This window comes from Pan troglodytes, chromosome 1, assembly GCF_028858775.2.
Source record: "Pan troglodytes isolate AG18354 chromosome 1, NHGRI_mPanTro3-v2.0_pri, whole genome shotgun sequence".
NCBI classification, from domain to species: domain Eukaryota; kingdom Metazoa; phylum Chordata; class Mammalia; order Primates; family Hominidae; genus Pan; species Pan troglodytes.
In genome coordinates, this window is record NC_072398.2 from 187,046,449 (window position 1) to 187,058,507 (window position 12,059).

The window sequence follows — 12,059 nt, forward strand, 5'->3', positions numbered from 1 at the left end:
CCAAGGCACTTCTGACCCAGCTTTCCTCCTCCCTCTCCCAGGGCCCAGATATCTCACCCCCCGGCCCATGAGGCCATTGTTGAAGGGCAGGCCAATGAGGGTGAAGGCGGCCTCCTGGATGAAATATGGGTTGAGGATTCGAATCTCAGGGGGCTCCTTGGGCACTCGAGTGGCCACAGATTTCCAGAAGCCATCCGATGCACTCTGTGGACACAGCAAAAGCGGGCCTCAACGAGGCACACAGCAAGGGATGAGCCTAGGGGAGTGGCAGGGACCCCAAGTAGGGACAGTGAGGCGGGAGCATGAGGCGTTTAATGGGGAACCCAGGGCCTGTGGTGTAGGAAGCCCATCTGTGTTTGGGGAAATGGAGTGTGTGACAGGGACAAGGGGAATGATGGTGAAGAGAGCGTGTGATGGGGCTCCAGTGTGTAACAGAGGAGGATACGAAGGGAGTCGTCGGGCAGGCACAGGATGTGGGATGCTGTGGGTGTGCTGCTGTGGCCTGAGGGGGGCTCCTGGGCCAATGAGAAGACCCAGCAGTGCAGCTGCCCTGCCTCCCTATCTGCAGCAGCTGAGGGGCTGGGAGGAGCCTGCCCTCTCTCCTGTCTGCCCTCCTGTGCTCCCACTTCCCTTGCTGCTGTCTCTCCTGGCTCTCTCCATCGACTGTTCTAGAGTGGACCTGAAAAATGGAGACAGAGCGTGAGCAAGCAGAGTATAGCAGACCAACACTGCTGTTGACTAGAGTTGAGTGACTGGGCAACAAGCTCTCCAAGCCTGTTTCTTTAACCATAAAACGGGATCATTCTTACCGGAGGGTCTCTGCACTGTACTAGAAAGGCATCACCTCTGAAATCCGACATCCCAGTGTCCATTCTGGGGCACAGCTTCCCCTCCTTTCAAGTCTCTCTCTTCCTCCCTCTCCACAACACAGAGGCCTTTAGCTCCCCAGCCCTTACTGTTCAGTGCGTCCACCCCTCCTTGTCTAGACCCTGAAGTATATTACATCAGCTACTCTCTTGTGAGCTCCTCCAGTACTCTGCCCCTTGTCCTTCTATTGCCCTAGTCTAGGGAAATCCCGAACTTGGGATCAACCCATACATCCTCTTTTTCTACCTTTACAACTGGGCTCCTGAGCACTGCTGGAGGTCACAAACCAACCCTGCAGACTGGAAGCATTGCCAAACCACAGGTTCCAACCGAACTGTTATTTGCATAGAAAACCTAAAAGAATCAGCCGGGCGCAGTGGCTCATGCATGTAATCCCAGCACTTTGGGAGGCCAAGGCGGGTGGATCACCTGAGGTCAGGACTTCAAGACCAGCCTGGCCAACATGGCAAAACTCCATCTCTACTAAAAATACAAAAAATTAGCCAGGCACGGTGTCAGTTGCCTGTAATTTCAGCTACTTGGGAGGCTGAAGCAGGAGAATTGCTTGAACCCGGGAGGTGGAGGTTGCAGTCAGCCGACATTGCACAACTGCACTCCAGCCTGGGCAACAGAGCGAGACTCAGTCTCAAAAAAAAAAAAAAAAGAAAGAAAGAAAAGAAAGAAAACCTGAAAGAATCAACTAAACTTAGAATGGATAAAATAATTTACTGCAGCAATAAGAAACAGTCATCAGATATAACAAAAAGATCTTATTTGCAATCGTAACAAAAAAGTCAAGTATTGAGCAATAAACATAAGAAATATGTGAGAACTATAGGAGGAAAACTATAACCTTTTACTGATATAAAGAGATGACTTAAAAAATAGGAAAGACAAAATCATATTCCTGGATGGGAAGGCTCCAATGCCAGCTCCTCCCAGATTAATGTACAGGTTTAACATAATTCTAAGAAAAAAATCTCAGTAGGATGTTTTGAGATTTATCGAATGGATTCTAAAAACCCATCCAAAAGATTTATCAGGTAAACATAACACCCTCAAATTAAAAATTAGGTATTACAGTATATTATGGGTTTGCACTTATTACAACAATTATACATATATATGATTCAAAACCAAGATCAGTGAAACAGGGTCGCCTAGAAGCAGTTCAACACAGGTATAGGTTATGGGAACAAATGAGATTGGAAAATTTTCCATTTCGGAAGAAGATCCATTTACTTTCTCTCCTCACGCCATATACAAAATAAGTAAATGTTTAAAAAACAAAAAAAGGGAAATCTTGGCTGGGCGTGGTGGCTCATGCCTGTAATCCTAGCCCTTTGGGAGGCTGAGGCAGGTGGATTGCTTGAGCCCAGGAGTTCAAGAACAGCTCGGGCAACGTGGAGAAACCCTGTCTCTATAGAAAATACAAAAATGAGCAGAGCATGGTGGCGTGTGCCTGTAGTCTCACACCATCGGAGGCTGAGGTGGGAGGACTGCCGGAGCCCTGGAGGCGGCAGCTACAGTGAGTCATCATCACGCCACTGCACACTCCAGCCTGGGTGACAGAGTGAGACCCTGTCTTAAAAAAAAAAAAAAAAGAGAAAGAAAAAAATTTAGATGTCTATTTTATCACTTAATTATCTATACATTAATGCAATGGAAGAAATAAAGAAAAAGACATGTTTTGACTGACACGTTTTGACTTCATAAACATTTTTAAGTGCTTTGGCACATCAAAAATATACGCAAAATAAGGCTGGGCGCGGTGGTTCACGCCTGTAATCCCAGCACTTTGGGAGGCCGAGGGGCAGATCACTTGAGGTCAGGAGTTCAAGACCAGCCTGGCCAACATGGTGAAACCCCGTTTCTACCAAAAAATACAAAAATTAGCCAGGTGTGGTGGAGTACACCTGTAGTCCCAGCTACTTGGGGAGGCTGAGGTGGGAGGATCGCTTGAACCTGGGGACAGAGGTCACAGTGGGCCGAGATGGCACCACTGTACTCCAGCGTGAATGACAGAGTGAGACTCTGTTTAAAAAAAATATATAATAATATATATTATATATTATCATATATTATATATAATATATATTATCATATATTATATAATATATTATATATAATATATATAATATAATATATATTATATTTATATTATATATTATATATTATATATACTATATATTATATATTATATAATATATATTTATATTATATATTATATATTATATATATGCAAGATAGTATAGAGAGGGAAACAAAAAAGTGGTAAAAATTTTGTCACAAATAGTAAGAAATGCATATTTTAAAAACTCATGAAGAATCAATGAGGCCTCATAAAAATGGGTAAAGCACCTAAACAAAAGGTTAATAAGCATGGAAAAATTTAACTCACTAATGACAAAGAAATGCACATTAAACTAACAAGTTATTATTTTTTTAACCATTAAAATCTGTGTATGTGTATATTTGTGTATCTATATCTTGGTGCTAGTGGTAGTCTGCTGAGGGAAAATTCTCCTGGACTGCTATAGGAGTAAATTTGGCACAGCCTTTCTAAAAGACAATCTATGTGTCAAAGGCCTCAAAGCTGTTTATATCTTATGACCTCAAAATTTTCCTTCTAAAAATAATCAAAATGAAGACCTTTGTAAAAAGCTCTTTATTACAGTATTACTTACGAAGTGAAAAAACAGAAAAAAATCCAAAAGTTTACAACAGAGGTTTCATTAAATGATACATTTATGTAAAAGAATGTCACAGTTATCAAAATGATATCTTCTAAGAATTTTGGGCCAGGTGCGGTGGCTGGCTCATGCCTGTAATCACAGCACTTTGGCAGGCTGAGGTGAGAGGATTACTTGAGCCCAGGAATTCAATACCAGCCTGGGCAATATAGTGAGACAATGTCTTTACAAGAAATAGAATAATTAGCTGGGCATGAGGCTGTGGTCCCAGCCACTCGGGAGGCTGAGGTGGAAGAATCACTCGAGTTCAGGGATTCTAGGCTGCAGTGAGCCGTGATCGAGCCACTGCACTCTAGTCTGGGCGAAAGAGAAAGGCCCTGTCTCAAAAAAAAAGGAATTTTGTCTTATGGATGTACCATAATGTATGTAACCAACACTGTTGTTGGATATCTAAATTGTTTCTAGTTTTCCCAGACCTCTTCCTTCTCCTTGTTCCCTATCCTCTACTGTCCATCCAGTCTTCCAAACCAGCAACCTGGGAACTGACTTGAGATTCTCCTACACCTTTCCAGTCCATCTTACCTTGTGCTGCTGGTCATCAAGTTCGAGTCTATCTGCTTAGAACCGTACAGATCCATCCCTTGATCCCAAACCTACTGCCACCACTTCCAGGGCAGGTCTTATCATCTTTCATCTGGACTATTCTAATGACTGGCCATTTACAGTGTCTGTCTTTTTGACTGCTGAACACCCCAAAGCCCAGTAGAGTAACTGAAACATAAAACTGAAACATAAATGGTACACAATACATAATTGTACAATTCTATTCACTTATTCAGCGAGCATTAATGAGTGCCTACGATGGGCTGCCTGTATCTCCCAAACCACTCCAGGCTGGAGTCCAGTGGCATGATCTCAGCTCACTGCAACCTCCATCTCCCGGGTTCAAGCAATTCTCCTGCCTCAGCCTCCTGAGTAGCTGGGATTACAGGTGCCTGCCACCATGCCCAGCTAATTTTTGTATTTTTAGTAGAGATGGGGTTTCACCATGTTGGCCAGGCTGGTCTCCAACTCCTGATCTCAGATGACCCGCCCACCTCGGCCTCCCAAAGTGCTGGGATTACAGGCGTGAGCCACTGCGCCCAGCCTCTCAAACCACTTTCTCTCTGCCAGAATGATTTTCCATGTACAAATCAGATCACCACTGCCTAAAGAAGAGCTGAACCTTTTAGCCAGTAACCCATCTGTCTCTCATTTCAGTCTCAGTCCATCTGAAGTCCCCACTTGCTAATTCATGCCCCACACTTTTGCTGATGCTGCTCCTTGTCTCTAACATCCTTCCCACCTCTATCCACATGACCCATCCATTTTCTAAGACTCAGCAGCTGCCTCTCCTTCATGTCTTTCCTCACCCCCTCCACCCCAAGGCAGAACTGACATCTGACCTTCAAGAGGTGGTAAAATATGGAGTTCAGATCCTTGGTCCTAGGATTTAACTTCAGATCTGCTCACTCACCATGTGCAGATCCTGGGCAAGGAATGTACCATTTCCTTATGGATAAACCAGGGACATCATGCGTATTTAGCTTACAAGCTATTGTAAGAATTAAATGAGGCAATCCAGGCTGAGTGCACACTAGCCCCATAGGGCAGGGACTCACATCTGATTCACCTCTGTAGCCCAGGGCGTGGCACAGCACAGACAGCAAAGAGGCATCAGTGATGGTTACTAAAGGAGACCTGACCTCCACCCAGGGCGCCCAGTGACCAGCAGCTCTTCAGCGTCTTCCGCTGCTGCTCCTTTGGTGGATTGTCTCTGTTCCAGCCACTCCCTCCTCATGGCTCCCACCTCTGTGGCAACATCTCTTTCTCTGGCAAACTGTCTGTCCTCCAAAGGTCAGTTCAAACATTGGAACCTTGTGGCAAACTTCTGTTTCAGCCCCAGTCAGGCTGAGCAAGCCGACCCCAGTTTTTTCTGCTCGTGTCTCCAGAAGTGGGGTGTGCGTAAGGGAGTTAAAGGGAGGGATGGTGGGAGACAGTAGGAAATGGACGGGTGGAGAAATGGCCAAGACCTTAGGCATAGCTGAGGGGAAGCCCCTCTTGGGTGGGCCAGATGTGGACTGACAGGAACAGCAGGTGCCAGCCTGTGCCAAGCACAGCACAGCCCCTGTCCCTTCTCCAGGCCCAGCAGGCCCCAACAGCTTCCCACCTGGGGTTCCTGCCTGTGCCTGCCCTGCACACACCAAAGGGGAGGGAGAAAGCACAGGGGCTGCTCGGGAGGAACAGGGAGAACCAGGATTGGGCACAGCTGGGGGCGTGTGTGAGGAGGCTCCAGGCTGGTTTCACGACTGTTACTTTATTATCTCTTTAACTTTCACCCACTTCACAGGTACAGGTCCCAAGATGAAACGATACGACATGACACGTTCAAGGTCAAGCAGCCTGCAAGTGGCTGCAAGTGGATTCAAACCCAGGTGTCCTGACTCCAAAACGGCATTCTTTCCACCACACCATTTGTATCATCGCTGCAGTTCCCGCCTCTGGAAGTCTGAGGGGTTAGGGGTCAAAGATAAAGGAGACCTCCCCTGTCTCCTCTAAGAGCACTAAGGGAGCTCTCAGGAGTCTCTCTGGTGCCCATGTCCCATTTTTCAGAGGGGACTAAGGCCCAGAATGGTGAGGGGACTTGTCAGGGTACACGCACAGCTGGTGAGAATCTGAGCTGCGTTTGACTTCACAACCTGTTTTTCTGCACATGAGATGCCCTCTCTGAAACAATCCCTCTTGGTCTGTTCCATATGCTAAAAGTCCCAGATTTAATCACCATCTCAAATGGCAGGAAATTCGCTTATTAACTCAACCCCCTTGGCGATCTGATGGGGAGGGGAAAGCTGCCACCTCTCTTCTCATCTTTACTCTTTCCTGGGAGGAGAAATGCCTGATGGGACTGCTTAGATTTGAGGATACTGAGTGTGTCATGATTACTGGTGTGAGGTGAAAGTTCTCTCCCACAAAGGCAGCCCTTCCTGAGTTGCTGCCTCTGCGTGGCGGTGGGTGAGCCGGGCAGGGCCTCCTCCTTGGAGCAGGCCACCTCTGCCTCTGCCCTTCGTGGCTCACTGCGCTGAGGTCTTACTGCCCTAGGTTCTTACTCGGCCAGCAGCGGCTGAGAGTCATGTTGGGACCCTGGGGAAGGAGCCCTGTTTTAGGTCACAATCCCAGGGAGCCCTGCACTGGAGAACTGGGAGCCCGACACAGCGACAGCCCGGCGCTCCTTTTATTCTTTTTCGTCTGCCACTGTCCTGGTGTAGTTTCCTCAGAGATTTCAGGGAAAGGAGAAACAGTAAGACCAAGATATGGTTTGGGCATTTCCGTGTTTCCCCAGCCACAAAAACATCAAGTACCAACAAAACCTCAGCCTGTTTCCTAAAAAAAAAAGCTGTAACTCCTCTTCTCAAAAAAACGTCCACAGGCACATACACAGAACATCTGTGTACCACTGCAGCTTTGGGAGTGTGAGAAACAGAGGCTTAATCCCAGCTCCACATCTCTGTGACCCGGGGCACACTGTGTCCTCTCTTTAAGCCTCAAGTTCCTTGTGCATACAATAGGGCTGAGAAGACCTACTTCCCAGATAGCTGTAAGGATTAGAGATGCTGTGCGTTTTACAGCATCTGGCACGGGGTCTGGTATACAGCAAGCTCAATAAATCTTACTTATTATGATTATAGTGAGTGTCACAGAGGCCAGGAGAGTGAAGCGGAGGGTGTGGTCAGCAACATCAGCCACCGGAGAGGCCAGAACACATTCACATATCCATACCTGCACACATGCATGCATTTGAATGGGAGAGCCAGCCTTTCCCCCTGGCTCCCCGTGGGGAGGTCTGCCTGCTGCTGGAGACACTGCCAGCCCTGCTGCCGGAGACACTGCCAGCCCTGCTGCCAGCACACAGTCCTATTCCACAAGGCCTCTGCCTGCAAGTGTCCACATCTGGCCCAAGGCTTCTCACATCTCATTTCCCCAATCCACAGGACACAACAGAGGCCTATAAAGCCAGCCAGTGCTGCTGGCCCGGCATGGTCCAGCTTCTCCTCAAGGCCAGCTGTGGGCTGCATTCCTTGTCAAATCCCTCCTCCTTCAGGAATGTCCCTGCCTCAGTCAAGTCTGGACCCAGCTCCCCTGTGTGAAGCTGCCAGACTCCTGCTGATGCAATCTGCTCTTGTCAGAACATCCAGGAGCAATGGGGGAAACATCTGGGAAGAAAGCACTTTCCCCGCCAGGCTCCTGAGAGAATGTTTCCTGGTGTGCTCACAGGTCTGGGAATAGAGATTAACCATGGTAGGCTTTCACAGCAAGAGTAGGCAGATGTGTCGACGCCTATGCTCCCTGCTGCTACTGCCTTAGGACGGACCACCAACTCTCCTGGGGTGACTCTAACAGCCATCAGCTCTCTCTGACTCCCTCTTGCTTTCCCTTCAGTTTATTCACATCCCTGCACAAATCTGATCTCGACATTCTCAGGCTTAAAATCTTCAGTGGCTTTCCACTGCCCACTGCAACAGCTTGTGTTGACAATTAAGAGTGCAGGTCTGACTGTGAACCCTCACACCCTCAACTACTCTAACTCTGTACCCCTAAGCAAGTTCTTTACCCTTCTAAGTCTCATTATCCTCTCCTATAAAATAACGGCAGTAATACTAGCTCTCCTTTATAGTGTTTTTGTGTTATGACAGTTTAAAGTCATGCATATAATATGTTTGGCACAAAGTCAGCTCTTGTTAGCTTCTGCTATTATTGGTCCTCAGGATAAGGTCCAGGCTCCTTGATGAGACTTTGGCTTTTAAGACCCTTCACCATCTGTCCCCTGCTCACCTAGCCTCATCTCCAGCCACTGCCACCATATCCATGTAGGTCCAACCCCTGACATTGTTGGGCCAAGGACAAAATTACAAATGGATGTATTACACACATATCACATGTCTAAAATTTAATTCTAAATATCTGAAAGTTATGAGGCAAGCTATCAAGCTGTTAAATATATTCTAGCACCGTGCGAGGCTGAGGTGGGCAGATCACTTGAACTGACGAGTTTGAGAACAGCCTGGGCAATATGGTGAAAACCCGTCTCTACGAAAAAATACAAAAATTAGCCAGTCATGGTGTGCATCTGTAGCCCCCAGCTACTTGGGAGCCTGAGGTGGGAGGATGGCAGGGCCCCAGAAGGCAGAGGCTGCAGTGAGCCAAGATCGCACCACTGCACTCCAGCCTGGGTGACATAGCCAGACCTTGTCTAAAAAAAAAAAAAAATCTATATCTATATCTACAGATATCTATAGCTACAGATATCTATATCTACAGAGATCTATAGCTACAGATATCTATAGCTACAGATATATCTATAGCTATCTATAGCTACAGATATATCTATAGCTATCTATAGCTACAGATATATCTGTAGCTATCTATAGCTACAGATATATCTATAGCTATCTATAGCTACAGATATATCTATAGCTATCTATAGCTACAGATATATCTATAGCTATCTATAGCTACAGATATATCTATAGCTATCTATAGCTACAGATATATCTATAGCTATCTATAGCTACAGATATATCTATAGATATCTATAGCTACAGATATATCTATAGATATCTATAGCTACAGATATATCTATAGATATCTATAGCTACAGATATATCTATAGATATCTATAGCTACAGATATATCTATAGATATCTATAGCTACAGATATATCTATAGATATCTATAGCTACAGATATATCTATAGATATCTATAGCTACAGATATATCTATAGATATCTATAGCTACAGATATATCTATAGATATCTATAGCTACAGATATATCTATATCTATATATATCCTTCCTTGAAAAATGTCCTAGAAGAACAGGTTTGAATTTGGAATCCTGACCCTGGAGATCTGTTGTGCTGGACCATGGTGGTCTGGCCCACCTCCCACCCCGGTCCCATCCCATACCATAAGAAGTCTTGTGCAAAACCCCATCTCTACAAAAAAAAGAAAAAGAAAAAGAAATATTAGTCAGGTGTGGTGGGTGCACACCTATAGCCCCAGTTACTAGGGAGACTGAGGTGGGAGGATTACCAGAGCCCAGGGAGGTCAAGGCTGCAATGAGCTGAGATCGTGCCACTACACTCCAGCCTGGGCAATGGAGTAAGACCCTGTCTCAAAAAGAAAAAAAAAAAAAAAGAAGTCTGTGCATGTGTGTAGACTCCTCCTCACTCCACACATCCAAGCTCTGCTCACAGCCTCTGCAAATACCCTCCTTGGGCTTAGGGTACGCACAGAGAGTTACATTCTGCCCTCAAGAAGATGGAAATGGACTTGGACTTCTCACTTTTAGGGCAAGAAATTCTGAGGTCTCCATTACCTGACAGTGGTCTCTCAAGGCAGATGGACCTGGGGTGGGCACATCCCTCTTGGCTCTGCATATTCCTCTTCACTCCACGGCAAAGGTTGTGGCCAGAGGAGGACCACAGTGGGGCCCAGGGCAGATGCCTCTCTCAGGTCAAAGGGCAGTACCATGCCCATGCCACACCCCGGTTATACTGAATTATTTTTAATTCACTAAATACACCATGCTCTTTGCCAATGTTGTTCTCTATGCCCAAAACATGCAGGTTCATCTGTATCCTGAAGGCCAAGAAACAAGGTGGCAGGACCCTCCTGATCAGGTGGCATCTCTACCCTTGGGCCCAGGCCCTGTTGCTCTCGCCAACACTCTCACTCCTTATCCTGTGGTCTGGGATTCTGCCCAGTGGGCAGGGAATATTTCTTGTGCCCATTCTCACTTCTCAGAAGGTGACTGTCATTGCAGATGAGCACAGTGTGTCACTGTTGTCCTGTGCATTGTCCTACTAGTTCTTATAGCAGAATAACAGGTAGCTATGCAGGGAAGCTTTCGTGATTTTCATTTTATAGATGAGGAAAATGAAACTCAAAGATGTGAATTGTGGCAGAAGATGAGATTTGTCTTCAGTTCCTAACACTGAGGCCAGTGCTTTACCTGCCAATCCTGCCTGCACTGAAGGTTTGGGGATAGCAGCTGTGCTGGCTGGCCCAGGTGCCCACACCCTCGGCAGGACTGCTGTGCTACTGCTTTATACTCCATCATGTAGTGAGACCATAACTCACATAAAAAAAACCCTTAGGTAATATTTGGGTTTGGCTATTATAAACAACACTACAAAATATAAAGTAACACTACAATAAAAATCTTTGTGCACAGACTTTTCCTTCCTCTGGGTGATGGCTCTCGGTACCAAGTTCCATTTCCTTTCCAAAAAACTGGTCCCTATTTGTACTCCGACCAGTAGCCTTTGATACAACTGTCACTGCACTCTTGGCAGCATCATGTAGGATAATTTAACACATTATTTGTAAATATGGTAGGTGATAAATGGCACCCTGTTTCCTTCACATTAATTTCTCTGACTGCTAGGAAGGTTAAACCTATTTCTGTTGTTTATTAGTTATCTTTCTTTCTGTGTGATCTGTTCAGTTTCCTGTCCATTATCTGCTGGGATTCTAATGGCTTTCTTGTTAACTCTCATAATAACCCTTTGCCTGTCATATGTTCTAAATATGTTTTTCAAAGTTGTGCGGCAGTCTTTTTGTGTTAACTTGAAATTCTAATATGTTATCAAATTTGATTTCTTCTAGCACTTGTGTCTTGAAAGTTCTTTCCCTCCAGGGATTTGATTTCTATCCTTACTTTAAAATTCCCTTTGGTTGTATTTTTATATTTCACTTTTTAGTCCGTTTGGAATTTATTTTGATGTGTGCTATGAGGAGAGGGTCAGAAAACTTTTTGAAAGCTATATTTGGAAAAAAGCGATGAACAAAAAGAAGAGCCGGCTTGGGGCGGTCCGTGTGATGCCAACAGGCAACTGAAAGGCAGAGCGCCAGGGACTGTTCAGTTCTCATTTCTTTATCAAGGAGAATGATCTTGGAACTGCATAAAGAAGATCAAACATGGCTAAGAGGAAAGAGATGCCCTGGAGAGGCAAGAAGAGAGCAAAAGGATGCAAGGGCCTGAACCTAAAAGAAAGACCTTCCAGGGCAATGAAAGGAGGTAGCCTAGTTGAGAGGAAAGAGCCTGACTGAGAGGCAGGAGTTTGGAGTTAGAATCCTGACTCTCCTCGAAGGTACTGTTGCACTCTGGGCCTCAGTTTCCACATCTGCTTATTTACTTATGTATACCAACTATGCCTCAAACACTGCTGGAGGTGATGGGCTTACAGAGATCAACAAGACAGCTGCTGCCCTCCTGAGGCTTATAAGAAGAGGAGCATCTCATACATCCATGGGTAGGGAAACAGGTAGAACATAGAGGCGTGAAATAGGATCCATAGGTCCATATAGCCAGAGTGGAGAGTACATGGCGGGTGCTAAAGAGTGGCAAGGGCCGGGCGCAGTGGCTCACACCTGTAATTCCAGCACTTTGGGAGGCTGA

General features: G+C 45.8%; 1 protein-coding gene across 27 annotated transcripts in view; it reads right to left on the reverse strand.

Moving 5' to 3' along the window:
* The window catches only part of ST3GAL3 (ST3 beta-galactoside alpha-2,3-sialyltransferase 3), a 224,899-nt gene that overhangs the window by 9,809 nt on the left and 203,031 nt on the right, over window positions 1-12,059 (reverse strand). For 14 of the 27 annotated variants that reach the window (XR_010158539.1, XM_016952333.4, XM_016952200.4 and 11 more), the window contains 1 exon segment: window positions 58-204. The exons of 7 other annotated variants lie outside the window; for them this stretch is intronic. Coding sequence is in view for 13 of the 20 variants with exons in the window: in XM_016952333.4 (XP_016807822.2) it covers window positions 58-204 (147 nt within the window). In the remaining 7 variants the exon portion in view is untranslated. 27 annotated transcript variants of the gene reach the window in all.